The following is a 26,912-nucleotide window of genomic DNA, read 5'->3' as shown; positions in this document are numbered from 1 at the left end:
CTGGTAAGATGAAAGGCCAACCCATGTTATCCAGCGGCAGGTCAGGTTTCCGTGAGAATCGGAAGAATCACAGTTATACGAAAGGAGTATGTGTACAAACAAGAGGTGCATCGCAAGTACATAACAAGCAAAGCTGTAGTGCTGCATCACCTGGCAAGAGCATCATTGTGCCATATCTACAAAGAAATAGCACATCTTTTCTCTCTCCATGTTCTGGCACACTTTATAGTGCAAGGGTGTCTGCGTTGAGGTCATGATCATTTTTGTACAGGAGAGACCACCTTCCTGGACATAAACTATCCTTTGAGGCTATTTCCTCTTTGCACTGAGGGAATAACTAGGAAAAATAAAGATATGTCTCCTTTTTATGCCAGTCTCAGCCAGGATCACCATTCTGGAGCCAACCCATAGCTACATCTGTTTGTAAATATGGGTTTACATCAGAACCAATGGGTAGGTGTGCAGGACCACTCATGCACCCCCAGGGAATGCCACCTGACAAAGTAACAGAAGACAGAGTAATCTGTTGCATTGCCTTTTCTTGAAAAGCCACACAAAGATGGACATGTGTGTGGCTTTGTTAATACATACACGGATTTTGTATTGGGGATGCAAAAAAAAGTGATGCAATCGAGGTGCAAAATCTTTATAAATGTCAGCCAGGAGTTCTATGACTGAAGCTTGGCTTTACCACTTACACAAACAACGTGAGCCTTGGCAAATCATTTACCACCATATGCTTCTGCTCCTTTCTCTAAGCTGCGATAGAGCAAGGCGCTATTCAGGTGCAGGTATGCAGGATGAAGATATACTATGTAATTAAATCACTCAGGAAAGGTGTGTGGTTAGTACTTAGTATTATATGAAATAAAGCACCTCCAAGTGAACACGCAGAGGATGTTGCAAGTCATCTCGAGGGGCCGTCCTCTTATAAAACCGTTTGGCCTGCAGCCTCTGCCTGTATATGACCACCAATTTACAGTAGTCGTATGATGCAGACTTGGCGGTGCTTCGTAATCACTAGAGTTAGTACCATGCTTTTGGTGTTATTCTTAATAATAATAGCATAAAAGACTATCAGTACCAGTGACAGCGGCAGTAGTGATTGGTCGTGACACCGAGGTGTCGGGATAGAGGCGCAATGGCAGCGGCACCAAGCGCCTGACGGCTCTGGGCAACTCTCTCTGCACCACCTAAAGCCGGGCGGAGGCGGCCACACGGCGATTAAAGCGGGATTCCACCCCTGCTGACGTCACAGGGGCGTGCCCTCGGCCGCGGTATAAGAGCTGCAGCCGTGCTGCAGCGGCTCAGCCACAGCTCCTGGGACTGAGAGCACTGCAGCAGGGACACAGCGCAGCTCCCTGGCCGGCGGAAGCGGAGGCCTCAGTGTAAGCTGCTGAGACAGAGGGGGGAGCTGAAGCCGGGACACACCCTGGGGCTGAGGGGTGGCTGCAGCAGAGGCCGGTCCTGGGTTGAAGCGAGAGCTGCAGCAAACCACAGCTCTTAGGGCATGGGCGCAGCACGCTTAGGGTGGAGCTGCAGCAGGGATAGCTTCTAGTATAGAAGAAAGACTTGCAGCTCAGCTCGTGCAACAGAGGGCTAGCCTACAGCACGGAGAGCAGCAAACACAGCTCCTGTTACTGAGGGAGGAGCTGCAGCAGAGACGGCTTCTAGGCGGCAGCGGGCTCGGGGTGGCGCTGCAGCAGGCATAGGAAAGAGCTGCACGGACACTTCACACAGTTCCTGAAGCTGGAGCAGGACAGACAGCTCCCTGGACTGCAGTGAGGGTTGCAGCAGGCTGGATGCACAGCTTCTGGGACAGTTCCTAGCGCAGAGATAGCGCAGCTCAGGGAAGAGAGGGTGCTGAGTACTGATCTAAATAGGGGCCGGGTGCGAGCAAGAAGACAAGCTGACACCCCTTGAGAAAGACCTGCAGCAAGCTGAGGGGGCGGATTCCGGAGAGAGCTGAAGTTCAGGGACAGCTCCTGGTGCTGAAGCGGGCAGTGCGGGCTGACGGGACAGCTCCTGGTGCTGAAGAGAGGCGCGAGCCAGGCGTGGGCTGACGGGGCCGCTCCTCGTGCAGATCCGAGTCTCGCGCAGCGGAGGTGCTGAAAACACAAGCACATTCATACTCAGTAGAAAGCACGGGAGGGACCGCTCTGGTGCTTCAGGGAAGAGAGGGAAAGCGCCGAGGCGCTGAGGGCAAGAGAGGACAGACAGCTCCGGAGTGTGGAGAGAGCGGGAGTAGCAGAAGGCAGGAGGGCAGCTCTGAGGGGTGAGCGGCGGGACTTCGAGGTGCTGAGGGATCGGAGTGACACACTTGGCACAGCTCCCGGTGCTGAAACCAGCAAACCGAGGGGTGCGGCAGGAACAGCTCCCGGTGCTGAACTAAGGGAAGTGCTGAAGGAGGCGGAGTGCTCTGCCGGCGCCTCCTCCTGCCAGAAAGGACTCCCCTTCCACTCCCACAGAGGGAGAGCCGGACTCCCCACCACCTCCTTCTTTCAGACGGCTTTCCCATCTTCCAGAGAAGGATTTGCCGCGATCTGAGTGATTAAAACCAGGCAGCGCGCCATCTCAATCGCCCGTGAGTGCGGATCCCTCAAAGGACTTTCCAGCAGCCATGGGCCCCGGACTGGCGTGGATGTTTCTGCTGCTGACCCTCTCGTGGCCCCGTGGGTCCGGGCAGGGCTTTGGGCAGAGCCGGTTCATCTGCACGTCGGTGCCCGCGGACACGGACCTGTGCGGGTCCATGCAGGGCACGGGGCCGACGGAGGACCTGCGTGGGACCATCCTGCAGCTGCGGGAGAGTGTGCTGCAGCAGAAGGAGACGCTGCTGAGCCAACAGGACACCATCCGCGAGCTGACGAGCAAGCTGAGCCGCTGCGAGAGCCAGAGCTCCGCTGAGCCGGGGACCAACGATGCCAAGGCCGGGCTCCCGGGGGCCAGAAAGATTCCACCCAAGGGCTCCCTGGGGGACCTGTCCCGAGGGCCCGCCGCAGAGACCCTTAGCAGTCTCGGCCAGACCCTGCAGACCCTCAAGACCCGGCTGGAGAACCTGGAGGTAAGAGCTGGGGTGACCTGACCATCAGAGCCTGGTCTAGCCACCTGCCAATGTAGCCATCCACACACCACGCTACCTACCCACCTGGCTATTACTTCCTGTCCACACCGCTCTGCAGGGTCTGACAGCACTATCTCCATCCGTATCTTCTCGGCTATGAGCAGGGCCACTGGAATTATGAGAATTGGGCCGCCACAGCGTGTTTCGAATAGTTATTTGTCACATAATCCTTCACCTGATGCATAATCTGCGTATTTTAACGGAAAATTGCATTTCTAGCTCAAACGGGCCAAAAGTTACAAAAAATGCAGAGACAAATGTTGAAGCGCAGTGAAAGAGCCCTTTGCAAAGGTTGACTGGTCACCCCTCTTTTTCTTATTTCTATGTTTGGCCGCTAAACCGATACTCATGAGGTGCCCAGACAATGTTAACAAGTGTAAAAATGGTAAAATAACGAAGAGTTACTATCAGAAAATGTGCTGCATTACGTCTTATAATTGGGCATTTCTTGCCGCATAAATTGTCAACACTCTGCATAATTTGGCCCTCATCTGCTGCATAATTCCAGTGGACCTGGCTGTGAATCTCTGTGCCTCTCCATCTTCCCACTCATGGACCTAGTCCGTCTCCTAATGCATTTCCACCCCTCTTTTCCTCCCTCTCTCCAACTGCCCCTTTGGGCTCTCTTTACTGATCTATCTACCCAGACAAGTTCCTGGCACTTGTGTATCTGTTCACCTCTCTTGCAGCCTGTGCATACATCTATCTCCCTTCTGCTCCTCTGGGAGTCTCTCCACCTGTCTGTCTACTCACCCAGAACCTTCCACCTGTCTACCCATCGGCATACCTCAGCAGGTCTAGAATGCTGTGCCCAGTTCTGGGCTGTGCTGTGTCCCAGGCGCCTGGCTGGCGGCTAATGGCTGGTATAATCTGGGTCAGGGCGGAACTGGACTTCTCTTGTGCTTTGTCAAGAGCAGGGAATGTGGATATGTTGGGTCTGCAATGCACAATAAAATCCAGCTGGTGGCTGTGCGTACGACGACTCCTCTGCCTGCGCTCGGTGTCTCTCTCTCACCTTTTCTGTTACTAGCACATGTTCTCTCCTTCTCCCCACCCCTGTCCGTCTCTCTGCCTTTACTTATGCCTTTGCTATCCCTCCTTGATCTTCCTCTCTCATTTTTTTCTTTCAAACTTTCCTTCTCTCTTACATTCCTTCTTCGAATCATTTTCCCTGTCACTTATCTTCGCTTGGCATCTTTCACCTTATCCTGTTCCCTCGTTCCTCCCTCCCTTCTCTCGCCATCCTTATCTATCGCTTTATTTCTTCAGGCTGCCATCTGGTTCTCCTACTGTTCTTTCAGGTCCCTCTTGCTACTTTCTAATTCTCCTATGTGCATAGGGTCCCCGCCCTTCACACCTTTCTCTCCCCCCGTGGGTTTAGGGTGACCACCTCACTCCAGGTAATTGGGGACCTTGCTGTCACTCTGAAACTTTTCACCTACAAATCAGTGAGTTCAAGGGGTTTAGTCTAATGGAAGCAAAACCAGGTTGCAACACCCAGAATGCACGAGGCTATCACAAAAATCATCTAGGCCTGTAAAGATTGTCTGCAACGACCTGGAGAAGGTGATCACCCCACATGTGTGCCGCAGTCCTGTCTCTTCGGTGTATTAGCAGAAATATACTCTTTCCCTCTGTTCACCTTAACTTATGGTTCCCACCACCCTCTCTCTGCTCATTTTTCTGACTGCATCCCTCCCTCTCTCATCCCTTGCTTTCTGGATTGTGCGCTCTCTCTCTCCACCATTACTTGTGATCCCTCCCTATTCTCTCTTTCTCCGTCTCTCCAGGTGTCTGACCCCCTCCCTTGTGCTATTCTGCCGTGTTCTTCCCGCCCTCTCGATCCGTTCCCCTCTTCCTTTCGCTCACAAGGTATTTCTCTCACAGTATACTTCATCTCTCACCTCTTCCTTGTCTCTCTTCTCGTCCCCCTACTCCCCTCCTGCTCTCCCTCACTACCTTCTCTTACCTTCTCATCAATCCGCGATCCCTCTACAAACGCATCTCCTGTCCTCTTTCTCTCTTCCTCCCCTCCCGCACTCTCTCTTTCTCTCTCCTCTATCTCTTAATAAGCTTCTCTCTTCATCTCTCCCCCATCCCTAACCTGCCTCACCGTGTCTCTCGTCGCCCTTTTCTCCATCGCGTAATCTTCTCAATAACCCGTCTCTCTCTGCTCTGACGCCCTCGCTATCCGCCTCCCTCTCTCCATCCTCGCTGCCCCCCCTTCGTGCCCCACTCGTCCTCTCTCACAACCCCCGTGTCCCTCGATTTCACTCTTATAACCACTATCTTCTCACCTCCCCGTCTTTCTTCTTTCTTTCTTTGTCACAATCACTCACTTTCTCCTTTTTCCCGCCCTCTCTTCCCTCCCTCTGTTTACCGCTCATCTCCATTCCCAGTTGCCTTTGTGCCTCTCCTCTTCACCCGGATCTCTCGCTCCCCCCTCGCTCACCCACGCCTCATTCCCTCTTTTGGTACTTTTCACCCGTCTACAGCGCATACTCCCTCTTCCCTCCACTCTACATCCATAGAAATCTCGAGCTTCTGCCTCCCTCCCTCCTTCCCCTCTACCGCCCTCACTTGAATAAGACTCTCTTTCCCGTTCTTAGTCCTTTCCTCTCTAGCTTATTTTCTGACGCAGCCCTATCACCCTGTCTCTCTTTCCCCATCCATGCCTCGGTCCTCTCTCCGTCAACCATCTCTCAGTTTCCTTATCGCTTCTCTCCCTCGCGCGCTCTTCTGTCCCTCCCCGCTCCATCACTCATGCAGCCCCCACCCCACCCCTTCCTGCCTCCAGTCTCCCACACTTTCCCCCGGTCCATGTGTTGCCCTGACTAATGGGCCGTGCTATGGTGGCACTGAGGGAGCGCACGCCACCCTGTGGTAAAGGGCACATATGCTGCCCTCTGGCTCGCGGTGCGGCTGGAGCCCGCTTCTTATCTACACGACGGGGCTTGTGGGTCCCCAATGACCTCTGAAGCGGCTGCTGCAGCTTTCCAGTCTTCTCCTCAGCCTCTCCAATGCCCTCTCTTCGCTACACCCGGTCCGTCCCTCTCCGCCCGTCCGCCAGTCCTTCCTCTCTCCAGCTCGCAGTCCTGGTAAAGTGCTCCGACACCCCCGAGGTCGGTCTGTCTGTCTCTCTCTCTCTCTTTCTCTATCTTCCCTCTCTCTCTTTCCCTCTCTCTCTCCCCTTTCTCAATCTCTACCCTCTTTTCTCCCCTGAATTGCGCGCCCCGCTCCAGGTCTTTGAAATATCTTGTCACTACCCCTTTACTTTTTTCTTGAAGCCTCTCTCACCCCTCCCCCCTCTCCCTCTCCTTGTTACCCTCAGCGCTGCTCTGCCGCCCCCTCTTGTCTTTAACACCCTCAGGACCCGAATATTAGCCTCGCTTGCAGTTCCGGCGGTGCCTGCTAGAGGTCTGAGCCCCGGAGCTCCCAGGGCTTCCTTGGTGGGCATTTCCCCTGTCTCTGCCCTATGCCTCTCTGCTAGGGGCACCCATAGTAGGCTTCTGCCCTGGTCTTTGACCTGTGCCCCGGTGTTACGTGACATGGGCCCCAGTATTTCTTGGCCTGTGCCCTGGTGTCCTTCAACCAGTGCACCAAGGTTGCTTGACCTCTAACCCAGAGTTCTATCACCTGTGTCTCCATGTCCCTCGACCTGTGCCCAGAGTTCATAGACCTCTGCCCGGTGTTCTTTAACCTACTCCTAGATATCCTTTGGCCTGTGCCCTGGTGTCCCTCGACCAGTGTAACAAGGTTGCTTGACCTCTACTCCAGAGTTCTTTCACCTGTGCCCGAGGGTTCTTTGACCTCTGCCCGGTGGTCCTTAACAAATTCCTAGCTGCCCCTTGACCTATGCCACAGGTTTGCTTGACGTCTACTCCAGAATTCTTTCACCTGTGCCCAGTGTCTCTTAACCTGTGCTCCCAGAGCTGGCTTTAGGCGGTGCGACTGGTGCGGTCGCACTGGGCGCTGACCTGGAGAGAGGGCACTGACAGCAAGGTCGGGTGTTGTGTTTAGCAATAAGTTACGATTTAAAAGCACCTGATGCAAAGTTCCCTGTGGGTCCAGCTTTTAAGCAGCAATAAAAATGTCAAGATAACTTTTGTGGTTAGTGCCCCTGCTAGAGAGCGAGATTGGACTCTCCATAAAGTAGCTCAGAGAGTTAATATGCATGCTGCAAAGAACAGATCTGTATTTTTTGTGGATAGCTGAGTGGATTAGGAAAGCCAGCCTTTTCCAGTGCTTTAAAACAAATGAAATGTATAGGAGAGAGAGTTGCTATGGAGAGATGACGGGCAATTTTGCTGGGTGATAGTGAGGGAATCAAAGGAGGAGGTCATGGGGTGGGGGCACCAAAAAAGATTGTTGTACCAGGCGCCACCAGTTCTAAAGCAAGCCCTGGGTGCTCCAGAGTTCTTTGACCTCTGCTCCATATTCTTTGATCTATTCCTCTGTGCCCCTTGACCTGTGCAACAGGTTTGCTTGGCATCTTCTCTAGAGTTCTTTCACCTGTGTCCCAGGGTTCTTTGACCTCTGTTTGATGTTCTTTGACTTATTCCTAAGTGTATGTTAACTTCTGCTGTGGTGTGGCTTGACCAATGCCTAGGTGACCCCAGCCAAGTGTCCAATGGTTTATTGAGCTCTACCTTGTGTTCTTTAACCTCTTCATAGGTATCCCTTGACCTGCCCTCTGGTGGCTTGACCTGTGTCTTGGTGTCCCTTGATCTGTGCCCCTGTGTCCTTTCACTTGTTCCTTGGCTCTCCTTGGCCTATGTCCCAGAGTTGCTAAACATTGGTCACAGGGCCTGCTGACATCCTCTTTCCAAGAGCATCTGCCTTGTGCACTGGGCTTCTTCAACTCCCTGTACCCATGGCTCTATGCCTTGTGCCCCGACTGTCCTGTCACACTTTCTGGCTGTGTACTTCTCTCGGCCATCAGGACAAGCCCTTTTCCTTCGCCCATGGATGCTGCGTGTTCCATGTGGCCTTTGTCACTTGCTCTTGTGCCCACAACTGCAAAATAACATTTGAGGGAATATTAAATAGCCATCGAGACATCCAGGCTGCGGGCAGAGCGGCTGCAGAATTCTAACTCTCTCTCTCTAGCTCGCTTTCGTTCTCTGTCCAGGGCTGTCCTGGGAACCGAAAGCAGCCCTAGCAATGTTGTGGGACCAGTCCCTGGGTTGAGGGGTGGGGTGCAGGGTGGGAGGAGGTTGGTGGAGTATTAAGTGCGAAGCACTGCTGCTTTTGTTATCAGGAGGGGGTGATATTGCAGCACCTCTGCAAAACCTGCCCCACCCTTTCGGCCTATTAGGAAAATGCTCGATGCCTGCTACGGTCAGTCAGGCCCTGGCTCTCCCAGATTGTACCACCTCTCTCTCTCACTCGTTCTCTCACTAAATTGGTCACTCTCTACCTCCCTTTCCCTCTGTCCTTCATTAAGTTCCTCCCTCCATCTCGTTATGTCCTCCTCGCTTCCCTCTATCACTCCCTTTTCATTCTCTCGCTTTATGTATGTCTCTCCCCCTGAGTGTCCTGTCCTCTCTTACCATTTTCACTCTCGCCTTGTCTATCTTGTCCCCTCTCTCTCGCGTCTTTCTCTCACTACCTCCTTCCCTTTCTCCCTTTCTCTGTCACTTAATTTCTCTTGACAACTTTCTCTCTGTCTCTATGCCTCCTTTTTCCATATCTCCCTTCTTCACTCCGTGTTTCACTTTATTTGTCTAACTCTTTATATCCTCTTTGCTTCCCCCTCTCACTTGTGTTTTCATTCCCTCACTTTCTGTCTCGCTCTCGCTCTCCCAGAATGCCTTGCCTTCTCTTTCCATCCCCACTCTTGCCTTGTGGCTGTCTCTCGCATGTTTATCTCGCTGTCTCTCTCTTTCTCCTCGAGTGTCTTGTCCTCTCTTTCCATTCTCTCTTTCGTCTTGTGTCTGTCTTGTCCCCTCTCTCTCGGCTCTTTATCTTGCTACCTCCTCTTCTTTCTCACTCTCACTGTCTCTCTTCACCTTCTTTGTCACTCATTCTCCCCCGAAATCTTTCTCTCTCTATCCCCCTTTTTCCATATCTCCCTTCCTCACCCCTTCTTTCACTTTATCTCTCCGACACTTTATATCCTCTCTGCTTACCCTCTCTCTCCTTTTTATTTCCCTCACTTTCTGTCTGTCTCTCTACTTGTGCCTTGCCTTCTCTGTCTCTTTCCTTCTCTGTCTTGTCCTCTCTATCTCCTACCTTTTTGTCTCGCTACCTAATTCCATTTGATCTGTTTCTACCCCTTTCTCTTTGCCTCGTGTGTATGTTTCTTACACTCTATACATCTCCGCCTCTCTCTTCCTCCTTCCGCCCTTTCTCACTGCCTGTCGGTCTCCCTCTCCCTCTTTTTCTTGCTCTCTCTCTCTCCGCGTCTCTCTGTCTCACTCTTTCTCGCTGTATCCTTGTCTGGCTTGCTTTCCCTATCCGTCCCTCCCTTTCTGTCTCTGGCACTCTCTCTTTGTCTCCTGCACTTTGTACCTGTTCTTCACTCGCTCTTTATCTTATAAATTCTTCCGCTCCCACTCTTTCTGATTGTCTCTTCGTCCTGAGCCCACCTCTCTTGCTTTTCGTTGTCTCCCTCATGCCTGGCTTTTTCATCGTCTCTCTGTCTCACCCGTTGTCACGCTCTTTCGGTTTCTCCGTATCTCTCTTCTTCTGCCTGTCCCTCTTTATGTTGCTCTCTAACTCCCGCTACTTCCCCCTCTCTATCCTTCATTTCTCTACTCCTACCTCCCTTTCTTTCTCAGTCTCTCACTTCCTTTGTCTGTCATGCCGTCTCACTCTATATTTGTCTTTGTGTCTCATCATCTCGTCCCTTTCCTCTGTCTCATTCACTCGATCTACCAGCTCTGTCTTTTGATCTCTTTCTCGTTTTTGGGCTGTCTCTCTCTGTCTCTTGCTCCCTTGGGAATCATGCCCACTCTCTCTCTCTTTGATCGTCTCTCTGCCTCATCCAGTTAATCTCCCTCTCGCTCTATCGTATGACCTCTACTTTTCGCTTTTTCTCTTCCGCTCTCCCCTTTTCCCCGTCTCATCCGTTTGATCTCTTCTCTCTCTGTCTTGGTCTCTTGTTTTCTTTTGCTCTCTCCCTTTGTTTTGCCTTCTTTTGCTCTCTCGGTCTTTATCTTCCTACCTATATCACTCTCTCTCGCATGTTATCTCTTGCTGCCTCTCTCACGTTCTCTCTCTCTCCGTCTCGCACTTTCTCTCCCTCTTTCCGTCTGTCTCTCTCGCACACTCTCTCTCCTCCTGTCTCTAATTTTCTCTCTCTCTCCGTCCGTCTTTCTGTTTCTCCCTCTCTCGTCTCTTTGTACCACACACGCCTCTGTCTCAGCACCTGCTGGCCGGAGCCGCGCGCTGCGCTCTGTAATGTGATTACAGTGTTTGCCCGGTAATCTCTCAATTAACCGCACTCCTAGCGGGAGGCCCGGGATTACTGTCACCGTTAAATACCAGGTGCTAATGTTGTTTTAGCCACAATCCACTTACCCGGCGTGCTCCCCTTCTCCCCCCTCAGCAGTACAGCCGGGGCAATACCTCCACCCAGACCAGCACCATGAAGGACCTGCTGCAGAGCAAGATCGAGGACCTCGAGCGGCAGGTGCTCTCCAGGGTCAACAGCCTGGAGGAGGGCAAGCTGGGGGGCAAGAACGACAGCGAGCAGCGGGGCAAGATCGAAAGTACCCTGACCTCGCTGCACCAGCGCATCTCCGACCTGGAGAAAGGTGAGTGACCCTCAGAGACGCCCATTCGTTGATTCCGACCTCTGCGGATGTCATGACGTCACTGGGCTCCAGTGACAAGGAAGAGCTGAGAAGCTCCGGGGTCAGCATCATGCGACAACGAAGAGAGCATAATAAAAACATAATCCAGAATCCAAAACGAAGAAACACCAAAAAGAGAACGGTAACAACGAAGGGAAAATAAAGAACCTGAAGGCAATGTCAATTTAAAAGAGCAATTCAGCATTAATTGAAAGGTTTTGGGACACACCCAGACAGTAAATAAGCCCGGATGTCGCAGGAGTTCGGGCAGCCAAAGTTTTATGAATAGGACGATTTTCCCCCCAGATTTAGTGGCAGGTGTTTGAATATGGCGAACATTTCAGCTAGACACTCTCAGAGCAACAAAATGGCAGCCTTAGCTAGATTACTTTCTAAAAAGAAACATGTAGGTTGGCAGTGGTTCTAGAAGGGTTCCTGCCAATACGGCTAGTCACCGTCCAGAGTGGAGTTACATTTGCACACTTCGGTATCCATCTCATATTCCTGCAACGCACTCAGAGGTAATAGGAAGGGTCATATTTTGGGAACTCTAAACATTTTCTACATTGGCATTAGTACTTTTAATTGTAAAGGGGTACATCACAGGGACATCCATTAAATAGACCTTTATTCTAACCTCTACCGAAAGCTCTGTAATATTAGACCCTTCTAAAAGTAAGAAATCCTACATGCCTTGGCTTGCCCTTCAAATAGTTTAGGGTTCTATTCTGAAACTCATGCCAGAGAGGCAGGGTTCCTTTGCATGCTCAGTCAGTTTAACCGGCATATACTGTGGCTTGGGGGACAGTCCACGACATAACAGGGCAGTCTTCCCCTGTCTGAGGAGATTCGTCAGACTATTGGCCTCCTGGTCCCACAGTCTGTTCCACCACATGGGAGAAACATGACAAGGGAGGAACACAGCCAAGATTCAGTTACCCAGACCGGAGTCTGACCTTCTGGTGCTCACACATGAGGCGCAGAAGGAGAAATGCCCACAGAGGTAGGATGGGTGCTCTAGGCCTGTGCCCTTCATCGGTCTGGTCACTGATGTGAGTGACCTTGTGGAACCACTTGTCCCCGTTCTGCCAGCAAAGTGCACTCCTAGCCTCAAATGAAGAGGGGAGAGAGAGGTGAGCCACTGTTGTTGTTTGACCCATCACAAAAGAGGACATGTCCAGAGCCTGGTCCTCATCTTCTTTTGTCCCAGTTGTCCACGAACAAGGCACTAGGACTGGCCTCTATATCTTCTGGCCTATTCATATACACTCAGGCTGAGGCATGTCACTTTTTAGTGGTACATGGTGCTCTACTGTCCCACTCATGAGCCAGCCAGAGGTATCCCTTAGACAGCACTCTCAAACAAGAGACCATCCTAGAGATTCCTCTTTCCCTCAGCGGAGACATCCCAGGACGGTTCCTCAGTCTAATGGATTGGGAGCCCCACCGAACAGCAGGCTGCTTCTGGAATGGATCCCTCTGAGAGCAGGGCAAAGACTGTACCTTGAACTGTCAGAACCCCCCATCAGCACTAAAACAGGTAAGGGAGAGTACTTCCTTTTGGTGCCGCACACCCCCATCAGCCCATGGTGCTCATGTGGTGCACAGGTAGAGCAGGCACCTGGATGACATGTGGAGTCGAAGCATCAAACAAGCAGTAAGTTAAGAGAGGAGCAAGAAATATCTCCAGGCATTTGTACTCAGAGAGTCTATGTAGTTGCAGCTGGTACAAATACAACCAGACTAGGCAGCCTGCTGGCCCTTGTCTGCTATTAACAGCTCTGATTTATGACAGGCCAGTACCTCTGGAAGCCTGGTAGGGCAGGAGCAGAGCCAGTTTCATATTAGATTCAACCATGTTTGCATCTGTTATTCAGATGCTCTTCTTTCATCCGTGTTGTTTCTTCTGAATCAATGTTTCATACTCATATCCAGAGTCTCCCTTACCCATCCACGGCCTCTCTACCCCCTCACTACTTCCTCTCATAGTCCAGGACATACCTGTCCCATCCAGGGTCTCACCTTCTACTTGAGGTGTCTCTATCCTATATGGGATTCCCTTCCTATCAACTTCTTCTCTTCCAACCAGGGTTATCCCCGCCACCCCACTGAGACTCACCCCTCTCTTTACAGGTCTGCCCCTCACATCTAGCCGTCTATCCTTCCCATCTGCAGCCTCTTCATTCCACCCACGAACTCCCTCATTATTTGTTGCCTCCCTCTCCTTTTGCAGTATTTTGTATTTCCCTATCCAGGTCTTCTTTCCCTTTCGGAGTTGCTCCTCCTACCTAGGTCTCTGCCATCATTAAGGTCTCTAACTACCTCTTCTCTCACTTGAGATCACTCCCTCCCTCTGTGGTCACCCTTCATATGTAAGATTCCATAGCCTCCGATTAGGGCTTCTCTCTCCTTTGTATGGGTTCCCCACCTTTTAGAGGTCTCTCTCTCACATACATGGAACGCCCCTTCAAATCTGTGGTCAACCTCTATCTACCAAGGGTCTCTCTTGACATTAAAAGCCCCCTGCTCCAACGTGTCTCTTTCTTCTTTGGGGGTTTCCCCCAATTTGGGTTCACCCCACTTATCCAGGCCTCTCTTCCCATCCAAGTTGTCCCCTCCCACCTAGAGAAGCATGGGAGACACTAGAGAGTCTCTATGGGAGGGAAGACACTGAAAGGGAGAAGATACCCTAAATGAGTGGGGTGGGGGACTTAAGGGAGCATTCACATTTTTATCTTTACATCATCTCCATCACAGCTAAATATTGTACCCACCTATGATACTTACCTTGCAACAAGTGGTAGGATGATGTAGTCGATGCAAATAATATTGTTGTGCCATATACTGCATGTGACATAGTGAAACATACTATTGAACGTTATTAATGGAAATACAACTTCTGTCAATCTACAGGTGGGGTTTCAACCGTGGGTATGAAAAGTTGCATTTTTTGTCCCGAAAACTCTGGGTATTTCTGGCAAAAACTACAAAACTAGGGAAAGGAGGTCGCAAAGATCCATGTGAGGTAGCCTTTCCTGAGAAAATCAGAACTTTTGCATGTGTTTAGTCACTTGCGGTTAAAACATATGTATGCACTAGCATATAAAGTGCTTGGAAGTTACTAGAATTAACACTTGCAACAGAAACCCATTCTGTTAGCATGTTGGTGTATGACAAGCAAGACATTCTGAGCTACGAGTAGGTCAACAATCAGGACCTTGGTAAAAGTACATTGCGGTAATCAAGACTTTGCCCAGCACTAGTTCCTGCTCAGTAGGGGTACAGAGTGAGTAACCATATCTGTGTCGGATGGTTTGAAGACAGAAGAACATAGGATTTTTATGAATTGGTGATGTTGGATTTATCAGCAACCTTTGACAATGTGAGCTACCCTCTTCTTTTGCAAAGGCTGCAACATGCAGTTCAGGCAAAGCATTAGTATCGACTGAATCCTATCTAGCAAGAAGATTCCAATCATGACACTGCCTGGATTTTGATCTAAGGTGGGATGAGTGACATCTGGAATGCCCCTAGAATCTGCCCTTAGCCCAAGGGGCATCATTAACCTCCACTTTAATAGCTTGGGAGTGCAACCCATCACATGCCAGGCTTGCTCATCTCTTCTGCACACTTGGTGCCATTTGGGACATGGTCCAAAGTGATGAGTAGTTTATTTTCTGGCTACTCTCTTGCATATGCCAGTATTCTTCCTCATTTACAAAGCCAGTTGCTGCTCTTGAGCACAGCCAGTGTATTGGGTTCTACTTTTATACAGACAAAACACAGATTTTCATCAGATAGAGGGATATCTAAAACAAAACTAATTTGCTCAATGTACAACACTTTTTTGCAGTTGCAAATGGAAAAATTCACAGAATTAGCCCACTTGCAAACCCCCAAAAAGGATTTTGGAATGTATGAATCCAATATTGAGATTCAGTAACACATTACCAAATCGCAATGTGGAATTGTAGATACACACAAATTCTGTATTTGGAAGGGGCATGTTTAGGTCGTCCCTTCCAAAGCTAAATGGCAGTGATATTTATTAATGTTATGTGAATGAAAAACATTAATGTTTTCCAAACTAATAAAAGGAAGTGGTTCCATTCGCAAATAGGAAGGGGTTACCAAGGGACCGCTTCCCCATTTGAGAATGTAAACAACATTATTTTTAAGAGCAGTAAATGGTCCCACGGACTACTACGTACTCTTAAAAAGATAAACTTAAAAGTTTCATTTTGTCTTTTTAAACACATCATGTTTCTCTTTAAGGAAAACTGGCTGCATTAAAAAAGCTTCCTTTAACAGAAAGCAATCACAGACTTGATGGTCTGCTGACCTCAGCAAGCCACCATCCTTGTGATGGCAGCAGTTCCTGATGTGTGGCAAATTGCAAACTACCTCATTAATATTCATGAGGTAGGTCAATTTGCAAATCCATTATGAATCACTATTTTGTAAATACTTATTTAGAAATTAGGAATTGTAATTTGGTAGGAATTGCAACTATGAAATCATAAACCTTAAATTTTATAGTTGGAGATTAAATTGTGTAGATGGCCAGTTGTAGAATCCTTGTTTATTTGCCTTGGTTTGTTTTGGTGTCTTATTATTAATAATGTCTAAAAACATTATATTAGCTTTTGAAGTTACCTTGATGTGTTGAGTGAAATAAAAGTAAATCTGGCCTTAACTGTGGGCGGGCGAGACATGGAAACGTCTCTAGGGTTCTGGACTGATTATAAAGAGCACTATCAAAACACTAGAACAGGGATATTGAGAGAATTGAGGAGATCAGCTATACATCCTTCCAACCTACATGTATTGCTAGCACAAGGTATGGCAAGTCCATGACAAAGAATTGCTCATGAAAACCTAGCCTGTCCAACACGGCACCTTTTAATAAAGTACAGGACTCTGACCCACCACTCTAATGGGGATCCATTTATTTTTAACAGTAGGGCTCTAATTAAAGCCTGGGATCAAAAGTCTTTGATACTGTTAAAATTATCCTGTGTCCAGACAATATGTTTTGATTATGGTTATCACTGTAGAGACTAAAAGGCAATTGTTGGATGTTAGAGGAATATAGTCATCCAGTACATTTCCTCGTCAACATGTTTCAGTAAGATAATTAGCCCGGAAGGATTAGAGGCTTTTGTCAGGACCAAAGGATCCCCCAACACTTTCCATGCCCCTATTTGTATAATATGTAGGGCAGGAAAATAAATAATGAAATACTCACAGTTCAATTTGGCTGCAATAAATACCTAGTATTACGAGAAATTTAGAATGAAAAAATATTATGTCACATACTTCCAGACAGATTAACTAGTCATCACACACTTAACAAAACTATTATTAGGTGAAAACACATTGAATCCTTGATATGGACACACTTCACAGCCAAGTGATTCCCTGCAAAACTGAGGCAAGAAGGAAAGCACATCTGTGTGAATAAAAAGCACAGCATATAGTCCTATCTTACCTTTCATAGAAGGGTAACAGGTCACATGGAGGGAACTTTGGTACTAACTCCTGTAGACAAACACTATTAAAGGTAAACACAAAAGAAATCGAGTATAGCTGGTAACTAGGATAGTAACGCCTGCTATAGGGAAAACATAATTAGTACTATTAAGTATCATGGGAAGATCCTAGTCATTTGATTCGTATATGCCCAAGGCTATTGTAGACTATGTAAACAACAATGAAAACTCTACATCTTTATATTGTGTTTGGGAAGCCTGGAAAGCAAATGCCCAGGGGCTTCTTTAAGCTTCACAATTCAAGGGGATTAGGAGAACAAAAAAGTAGACTTGTTGAGATAGCAGTTACTTCAAATAGAATTCTCCCAAGCTAAATGCATAGTGGAACAATGGTTTGAGCCTTGAGAAAAAGAACTGCTCTCAGAATTAATTGCTCTCAAAATTACAATTCAGAGAAAAATAGAACAATCCAGTAAAAGCCACTTTACTATAATAACGTTGTTTTGAGAATAATGAAAATATGGGTCAATTGTTGGACTTTCAGGTTAAGGAGAGTAATAATTGTATCAAGACCATTACAAATCCCTAAGGCCTGGAGTTGATAGTCAATGAATCAATTCTCAAAGTCTTCCATTCCTTTTGATAGTGTTTTTAAGAGTATGACTGGTTACTTTTTCATGGAAGTAAATAACACTATTGGGTTGGTTTGGGATCTGCCTTTCTCGCAATACCGGCCAAACTGAATCACAAGCATTCATATTTTGTTTATTTTCTTACCCTATACCTCATATATAATAGACACAGCACAGAGTATAGGAACAGTGTTTGGGGATTCTTAGGTTCTGACGAAGGATACTGATTCCCATGGGCTTAATAATTGACCGAAACACATCGACCAAGATAACTGACCAATGACTGAATTTCAATAACATAAAATTCTTGCTTTTAAGTCATATCAGTAATAATCATAATAAAATCATATTGGCTGATCACCACATAATTTTAACAGTAAAAACACCTTGGAGCCTGGAAATTTAGCACAGACCTGTTGTTGAAAAGAAAAATATGTACATTTATTGTCCTTCCAATAGGAACCCGTTCAGACAGGACTGTTACCTGTTTTGAATGAGTCGCGTTCCCTACGATGAAGCATGCCAGCATTGGTGGGTGAGTGTCTTGCATTCTACTAAGAGACACCTTGTTGGACTGGCCAGGCTTCCATGAACAATTCTTTGTCTAGGCTTTACCATGCCCTGTGTTGCTATTGCATATATATCAGTAGTCACAAAGAGGTCTGTGCTTCAACTACTTATTCAACCACCAGCATTTGCTTAGAGTCAAAGTTCATGGGCAATAGAAGCTGCAGCTGAGGAACATGATACAATGTTCCTGTCTGCCTCAGTCTGGCTAAATGCCATCACTCTTGCATGTAAAAAGAGTTTTGCAAAAAAACATGACTCCTAAACAAATAAATCATGTGAGCAAATAAATTAATGAGAAAATTGACATCTTATTCAGATTTCGAAATTTCAGGTGTGATGTTTCTTTCCACTAACTGACCCTAGCGGTAAACTATTTTCAGGCAGGTTCTAGTCTACCTGGCCTCTGTTTTCGTAGCCTTTACCTCCAGCTGGCGGAGACTGAGACAAATGTTACTGGGTGCCCATAACTTGTACAAGCTGGGTGAACTGCACGATATCACAACAAATGCGTTGTCAGTGTATGAATGGATACATAGACCCTAACCAAGAATAGCTTGCAGGAAGGAAGTAATATAATTGTTAAACAGACATAGGCCCTCATTATAACATTAGCGGTAAAAACCACCTACCGTTGCGGCGACGGCTGCCAAAATACCGTCGCTGCGGATACCAGCCGTCCGCCAAATTATGAACATAGCCGGAGTTCCACCAGAAGGATGGCGGTATTCCAACTGCGGCTATGGCAGTCGATGGCGGTAAGGTGCGCTGCTGCCCGCAGTAGTACCACGGCAGTAGACCGCCGCAGACCATATCGTGACCAATGATACGGCCTGGCGGTATCCTGCTGGTGGACACTGCTGCTGGCAGCAGCGCCCGTCCTGTCTCTTGCCGGAGGACCCCTTTCAAAAGGTAAGTCGGGTGCTCCGACAGGGGAGGGGGTGGGGGTTGTTGTGTGTGTCTGTGTGTGAATGTTTGTGTGTGCGTCAATTCGGGTGTGTGTTGCATGTTGTATGTGTGTGTATGTATGGATGAGTGAGTGTATGTTGTTTTGTGTGAATGCGTGTGTGCTTGTATGTATGTCAGTATGTGTGGATGTGTGTGTGAATGGATGTATAAATGCATGTGTGAATGTGGGTATGAGTGTGTATATGTGTGTGTACGATGGTGGGTGAAGGTGCATGTATGTTGGGTTGGGTCTGGAGTGGGAGGGGGAGTGGGGAGAGGAGACTGGGGTAGGGGGACAGGGAAGACCCCTATCAGTGACAGGGAAGGAATTCCCTTTCACTGTTAGTGCCTACCGCCATGGTTTTCGTGGCACTAAGGAAGCCATGAAAACCATGGCGGTAGGCGGGGGTCATAATCCCACAGGCGGAACAGTGACGGCCCACTGGCTGGAGACTGAAGTCTCCAGCCCTGTGGCTGTTATCGCTGTGGCAGACTGAGTGGTACATTGGCGGTTTGGCTTGAACCAAACCGCCAATGTCATAATATGGGGAAAAGTACCGCCAGCCTGTTGGCAGTACTTTTCTCCATTTTACCACCTTCCACTAGGGTTGTAATGAGGGCCATAGTCAGAGGGGAGATCACTGCTGGACACCATGGTTAGTTTTTTTAGGAGGAGATTGAAATGTGTAAATGGACAGTTTAGAGTGTTGTACTGTAATTCAACCAAACCATGTAAGTAGCTTTCTTTGCACATCAGTACATATGTAAGGCAATCAAGCAGCATTGGGTGATCTACCATATCAAAGACAGCAGAAAAGTATAATAGCGCTAGCCTAGCAGGGCCCCCTTTGTTTCTGGTCCTCAAGATACTTCCTGGGATGTATTGCTCCTGTGATGGGAAGAACACCTGTCTGAGAAGGACCAAGGTTGTTAATTTGAGATCCTGTAACTATTTTGTTATGATCTTTTGTCATTCTGTGAGGGCAACAGGTAACTCAGTGATTGGGTGATAAATGCTGAATCTTCCTATTTAATTTTTTTTAGTGATGCATTGTGATAGTTGGCCCTGCAGCAGAGTGGCTAGGTGCAAGCTTTGTTGTGATACTGATGAAGTAACTTGTGGTGCAAACAAGCCAGAAAGTCAGGAAGTTCTTAACTTCATCAAAGAGGCTTCACAATCAAAAGTATTTAATATGTCAGCCAAATAGTTACAGGTACAGTTACTGCACTTTACATTCCTTGTTAGCCTCCATTCTTTCTGCTCATCATTAGAAAAGGAGATGCTGTTGGAGAAATGAGCACTAGCTAAGGAACAAAAGCGGTGGTGTCAAAGGTGGTCAAAGGGTGCATGGTGTCTACTACCCTTGACATTTTCATCAATTTACCCCAAAGTTGCATCTAAGAACTTCTGTATCTCCCTTGTATTTGAGGGGCCTTCTCACCGGGAGGTGTCTCCTGAAGTTAGCAGGTCCTGTGTCTGTCGCAGGTGGATAGGAAGAGTGTTCCACGTCTTGGTGGCAAGGTGGGAGAACGATCTGCCACCGGCGGTCGTTCTGTGGATGCATGGAACGGTGGCGAGGGCAAGGTCAGTGGAGTGAAGCTGTCAAGTCGGGTGTAGAAGGAGAGCCATCTGTTGAGGTATTCTGGTCCGGTGTTGTGCAGTGCGTTGTGAGCGTGAGTGATTCTCTTGATGACGTGGAGCCAGTGCAGGTCTTTCAGGTGGGCTGTGATGTGGCTGTGGCGTGGGATGTCCAGGATGAGGCATGCGGTGGTGTTCTGGATGCGTTGCAGTCTTTTCTGGAGCTTGGCTGTGGTTCCTGCATAGAGGGCGATGCCAAAGTCCCGTCAGCTGCATACGAGGGCTTGGGTAACCATCTTTCTGGTTCCGGTGGGGATCCATTTGTAGATCTTCCGAAGCATGCGGATGGTGTTGAAGCAGGAGGAAGAGACGGCGTTGACTCACTGGGTCATTGATAGCGATGAGTCTAGGATGAACCCCAGGTAGCGTGCGTGGTTGGTGGGTGTAGGTGCGGTTCCCAGTGTGGCAGGCCACCAGGAGACGTCCTAGGCAGAGGGGGTGGAGCCGAGGATGAGGACCTCAGTTTTGTCAGAATTCATTTTCAGGCAGCTGTTCTCCATCCATTCGGCGATGGCCTTCATCCCATCGTAGAGGTTGGTTTTGGCATTGGCGGGGTCCTTGGTGAGGGAGAGGATCAGCTGGGTGTCATCAGCGTATGAGACGATGTTGAGATTGTGTGATCGGATGATGTTTGCGAGCAGATCGATGTAAACGTTAAAGAGGGTCGGGCAGAGGGGCGACCCCTGGGGTATGCCGCAGATGATCTTGGTGGCTTCAGAGACCTGACATGTTCTTTTAAATAGCTGTAACTAGTCCTCTGTGTTGTTATTAAGCTGACTTTTTAAAGTCTGTTCAGAGTTTCCTGAATGAAATTTGAAAAACAAACCATGCTGTTTATAAATATTGAAAAGATTTAACTAATTGTTTATTTCTCTATTTGTAATGTTTTTTCTTTTATTAACAATGCTTTACAAACAAGCATCAGCAAAATCAAAGGCACTTGCATTATAAAGGCAGGCCTATTGGCTGTGCCTTTCCTTGTTCATCCTTTCCCCCTCATTCTCTGAGGCTGCAAGTCAGAATATCATTTACTGAAATGTTGTCTTGCATAAATAGTGAGTATTAAATATCGTTTACAAAAAATGTCTCCCTACTGTTTGTAGATTTTCTAATATTAACCCCAAGCAGCCATATTTTGTAGACTATATATAGGCCACAATGTTTAAGCCAGACAATATTCTTACAGCTGGTACCAGACCTTCTCCAGCCTGCCTTCAGTTCTGGCCTCAATGGTTAACTAGGCTTATGTGAAAGATTTCATTAACTAGACCTGTGATGGCGTCAATTGAAGTTAGGTCTGACTTGACATGCTGCCTCTGGGAGTAAGCTACTATGGCATCGCCCATTCCTGTGCTTTAGGTGCATCTAAGAGGCCTGTTTCATGCAATCCAATTACAGTCTTTTCTGATATCACCTTCTGTGCTGTCATCACCTTCTGCCACCCTGTCATGTTTGTGCGCAGAGGAAGTAAATGTCACTTCTTAATATGATTTCAGGTCAGAAGGAGAACAGGCCTACTGATAAGTTCCAGCTCACCTTCCCACTCCGGACCAACTACATGTACGCCAAGGTGAAGAAGAGCCTGCCAGAGATGTACGCCTTCACCGTATGCATGTGGCTCAAGTCCAATGCCTCTCCCGGAGTGGGCACCCCCTTCTCTTATGCTGTGCCAGGCCAAGCCAATGAGGTGGTGCTGATTGAATGGGGCAACAACCCAATGGAGATCTTGATCAACGACAAGGTGGGTTGAGACCGCACTTACCTTCTCCTTGTAGGGTTGCCAAGTCACCTCAAAGTCAGGACACATGAGGTGAAGTGAGGAAACATCAACTGTCTTGTATAATAGAAAATAAATATACACAGTGATCATGCTCACGGTATACACAATGCCATGAAACAATTTTAAGAATAGATTTCTCCCATTAAGCAAAGCATGGGCAGAAGTTACTGGTATGCAAATAACCACAGAAAACTGTGTTAAAGGGAAGCGAAAGGTTGTTACCTAGATCACATAATCTCGAGTGCTATTAAGAAACTCCACTAAAAAACTTTAATCGAGGAGACATTGTGGCTATGATCAAAAAGGAAAAGAACACCGAGAATGCCAGTTATGGTGGGCTATGCAGCAATGATTCCTGCAGTGACCTGCTCCTGACGTCATGTATGATATCATAGGTGACATCACGAGTAACATAATTACCAACATTGCTACCTTGGGTTCATTTGTGTGGATGGAGTAATGCTCTGGTAACTAGATGTTTTTGTAAAGAAAATACAGAAAAGAAAGGTCTCAGCAAACCGCAAGTTAACTTCCCTCTGGACGGACAATACACTATGGGGTCAGGGAACAGAAGCAAGCCTCGCCCCCTTCCCCCCTCCTTTCATTGCTCTAATTCTCCATTTCACTTGTCATTGAACCCCCTCAATGTGGTGTCATTGCTGTCCCTCGCGCCTCCACTCACTCTTTCTGACTTCCTTTGAACCTTTTGCCTCGTCTTTCCATCTCCCCTCTCTCTCTCATGCTCTTTTTGCATATCTCTCTTCTCACTCTATTTTTCCTTTCTTAGCTTCCCTCCATCTCTCTACTGTCCCCTGCTGTTATCTCTTGCTTTGAATTTTCCTTCCACTCAGCCTCTCTCTCAAACTCCCCTTTAGACTATGTCTTACTCAGTTTCTCCCTTACTCTCCGTTCTACCCTGTCCTCTCCCTCCCCCATCTACACACACCACCGGCTAAATGTGAATCTTCTAGGCTGCCTTCCTATAATCTGACCCTATAATCTTCCATCACATGCTGACAGCCATGAGTCAGGGCTGAGCCCAGGATAATCCCTGGGAGCGGTCAGAGCTCAGTCCCAGCCCCCGCCGTCAGCTGACGCAGTGAGAGCCCACGCTGCAGGCAGCTAGAGACAGCCAGGGGACAGAGGCAGCCAGAGATAGCCAGGAGACAGTCCCAGCCAGAGATAGCCGGGGGTCAGCGGCAGCCAGAGATAGCCAGGGGACAGAGGGAGCCAGAGATATCCAGGGGACAGAGGGAGTCAGAGACAGCCAGGGGTTAGAGTCTGCCAGAGATGGCCAAGGGTCAGAGAGAGTCAGAGATAAGCAGGGGGGGAAAGGGGGTCAGCAGCAGCTAGAGATAGCCCGGGGACAGCGGGAGCTCTAGATATCCAGGGGACAGAGGAAGCCAGAGATATCCAGGTATCCAGGGGACAGAGGGAGCCAGAGATATCCAGGGGACAGAGGGAGCTCTAGATATCCAGGGGACAGAGGGAGCTCTAGATATCCAGGGGACAGAGGGAGCCAGAGATATCCAGGGGACAGAGGGAGCCAGAGATATCCAGGGGACAGAGGAAGCCAGAGATATCCAGGTATCCAGGGGACAGAGGGAGCCAGAGATATCCAGGGGACAGAGGGAGCCAGAGATATCCAGGGGTCAGAGGGAGCGCTAGATATCCAGGGGACAGAGGGAGCCAGAGATATCCAGGGGACAGAGGGAGCCAGAGATATCCAGGGGTCAGAGGGAGCGCTAGATATCCAGGGGACAGAGGGAGCCAGAGATATCCAGGGGACAGAGGGAGCCAGAGATATCCAGGGGACAGAGGGAGCCAGAGATATCCAGGTATCCAGGGGTCAGAGGGAGCGCTAGATATCCAGGGGACAGCGGGAGCCAGAGATATCCAGGGGACACAGGGAGCGCTAGATATCCAGGGGACAGAGGGAGCCAGAGATATCAAGGGATCAGAGGGAGCCAGAGATATACAGGGGACAGAGGAGCCAGAGATATCCAGGGGACAGAGGGAGCCAGAGATATCAAGGGGTCAGAAGGAGCCAGAGATATCAAGGGGTCAGAGGGAGCCAGAGATATCCAGGGGTCAGAGGGAGCCAGAGATATCCAGGGGACAGAGTGAGCCAGAGATATCCAGGGGTCAGAGTGAGCCAGGCATCGCTGCGGGTGGGTGGCAACTAAACACCGCAGGGGTGATAGCTTGGGATACCCGGGGGGGAAGAAGCACCAGAGGTAGAGAGGAGGGTCAGAGGCAGCTGGGGGCAGGCAGGGGTATCATGCAGGAGCCAGGTGTCAGCGCAGCCAGAGACACCCCGAAGTAAGAAGCATCCATAGATAGCCTGGATAAAGATACCCAGGGGTCAGAGACACTGAGATAGTGAAGAGGTCGAGGCAGCGGAATATAGTCAAGTGTTGGAGGCAGTCAGGGATTGTTTTACCTTGGACTGGACGCCATCAGTGATAGACACAACCAGGCTGGTGGCAGTCAGGGTCAGTCCAACAGAGGCGAGGGATACATATCGCCGGGGCTCAGTGCTGCTCAGGTTATGAAGAAACAGGGATGAATAGAGAGACACATAGATACCACCAGTGCCCACTGCACCTTAGTTTATTCCTAGAGAGGGTAAGTGCAATCAAGGATAGATACCGCCAGTGCCCATTGCATCTTAGTTTACTTCTAGAGAGGGTAAGTGCAATCAAGGATAGATACCACCAGTGCCCACTGCACCTTAGTTTATTCCTAGAGAGGGATAAGTGCAATCAAGGATAGATACAGCCAGTGCCCACTGCATCTAAGTTTACTCCTAGAGAGGGTAAGTGCATTCAAGGATAGATACAGCCAGTGCCCACTGCATCTAAGTTTACTCCTAGAGAGGGTAAGTGCAATCAAGGATAGATACCACCAGTGCCCACTGCATCTTAGTTTACTCCTAGAGAGGGTAAGTGCAATCAAGGATAGATACAGCCAGTGCCCACTGCATCTTAGTTTACTCCTAGAGAGGGTAAGTGCAATCAAGAATAGATACCGCCAGTGCCCACTGCATCTTAGTTTACTCCTAGAGAGGGGTGCATGAAATCAAGGATAGATACCGCCAGTGCCCACTACATCTAAGTTTACTCCTAGAGAGGGATAAGTGCAATCAAGGATAGATACAGCCAGTGCCCACTGCATCTTAGTTTACTCCTAGAGAGGGGTTCATGAAATCAAGGATAGATACCACCGGTGCCCACTGCACCTTAGTTTACTTCTAGAGAGGGTAAGTGCAATCAAGAATAGATACCGCCAGTGCCCACTGCATCTTAGTTTACTCCTAGAGAGGGGTAAGTGCAAACAAGGAAAGATACAGCCAGTGCCCACTGCATCTTAGATTACTCCTAGAGAGGGGTAAATGCAATCAAGGATAGATACCGCCAGTGCCCACTGCATCTTAGTTTACTCCTAGAGAGGGTAAGTGCAATCAAGGATAGATACCACCAGTGCCCACTGCATCTTAGTTTACTCCTAGAGAGGGTAAGTGCAATCAAGAATAGATACTGCCAGTGCCCACTGCATCTTAGTTTACTCCTAGAGAGGGGTGCATGAAATCAAGGATAGATACCGCCAGTGCCCACTACATCTAAGTTTACTGCTAGAGAGGGATAAGTGCAATCAAGGATAGATACAGCCAGTGCCCACTGCATCTTAGTTTACTCCTAGAGAGGGGTTCATGAAATCAAGGATAGATACCACTGGTGCCCACTGCACCTTAGTTTACTTCTAGAGAGGGTAAGTGCAATCAAGAATAGATACCGCCAGTGCCCACTGCATCTTAGTTTACTCCTAGAGAGGGGTAAGTGCAAACAAGGATAGATACAGCCAGTGCCCACTGCATCTTAGTTTACTCCTAGAGAGGGGTTCATGAAATCAAGGATAGATGCCACCGGTGCCCACTGCACCTTAGTTTACTTCTAGAGAGGGTAAGTGCAATCAAGAATAGATACCGCCAGTGCCCACTGCATCTTAGTTTACTCCTAGAGAGGGGTAAGTGCAAACAAGGAAAGATACAGCCAGTGCCCACTGCATCTTAGATTACTCCTAGAGAGGGGTAAATGCAATCAAGGATAGATACCGCCAGTGCCCACTGCATCTTAGTTTACACCTAGAGAGGGGTAAATGCAATCAAGGATAGATACCACCAGTGCCCACTGCATCTTAGATTACTCTTAGAGAGGGCTAAGTGCAATCAAGAATAGATACCGCCAGTGCCCACTGCATTTTAGTTTACTCCTATAGGGAGGTACGTGCAATCAAGAATAGATACCGCCAGTGCCCACTGCATCTTAGTTCACTCCTAGAGAGGGGTGAATGAAATCAAGGAGAGATCGCGCCAGTGCTGGCCGCAGGGTGGGCCATGTAGATGGAGGGTTAAGTACTGTGAGGGATGGGTATCACCAATGCTGGCTGCAGCCAGGTTTATACAGAGAGGTTTAATACAGTGAGGGGTGGATACCGACAGTGCCGGCTGCACTCAGGGTTATCCAGAGATAGTTAAATACAGTCAGGGATGGATACCGTCAGTGCCGGCTGCAGCCTGGGCTAGATAAGGGCGGGAACATCTACTGTTGAGGACAGCTGGATTAGAGAGTGCCAAGGCCAGACACAGCAATGTCAAAAAACAGTCATAGGTTGGCACAGAAATAGGTAAACACATCAAGAACTAGATGTAGTGATGGTTAGGGATAGCCAGAGCTATACACATCTGGAGAGAGACAGCTAGCCTTGGCACAGCCAGTATCAAAAAGGGGAGCCTGAAGGCAGAAAGGGTTATACGTAGCAGGGCCACTGGAATTGTGTGCTTTTGCGGCTGCAGAGATTTCCACATAATTATAGATTTGCTGCATTTGCCACATAATCCATAATCTGCCACATATTCTGCTGATTTAAAAAAA

At 48.5% G+C, this 26,912-nt stretch overlaps 1 protein-coding gene across 2 annotated transcripts in view; it reads left to right on the top strand.

The window, feature by feature from the left end:
- The first annotated feature begins 1,309 nt into the window (after positions 1-1,309).
- NPTX1 (neuronal pentraxin 1) overlaps positions 1,310-26,912 on the top strand; it is a 57,758-nt gene continuing 32,155 nt past the window's right edge. The window contains exons 1-3 of one of the 2 annotated variants that reach the window (XM_069199729.1): positions 1,310-3,061; positions 10,674-10,881; positions 21,695-21,939. In XM_069199729.1, coding sequence (XP_069055830.1) covers positions 2,621-3,061; positions 10,674-10,881; positions 21,695-21,939 — 894 coding nt within the window. In that variant the 5' untranslated portion in view covers positions 1,310-2,620. The remainder of the gene's footprint in view (positions 3,062-10,673; positions 10,882-21,694; positions 21,940-26,912) is intronic. The other variant, XM_069199731.1, reaches the window with a different exon arrangement.

Source organism: Pleurodeles waltl, chromosome 7, assembly GCF_031143425.1.
Source record: "Pleurodeles waltl isolate 20211129_DDA chromosome 7, aPleWal1.hap1.20221129, whole genome shotgun sequence".
NCBI classification, from domain to species: Eukaryota; Metazoa; Chordata; class Amphibia; order Caudata; family Salamandridae; genus Pleurodeles; species Pleurodeles waltl.
The sequence above is the reverse complement of the archived record's forward strand: the minus strand, read 5'-3'. Positions and strand labels throughout refer to the sequence as shown.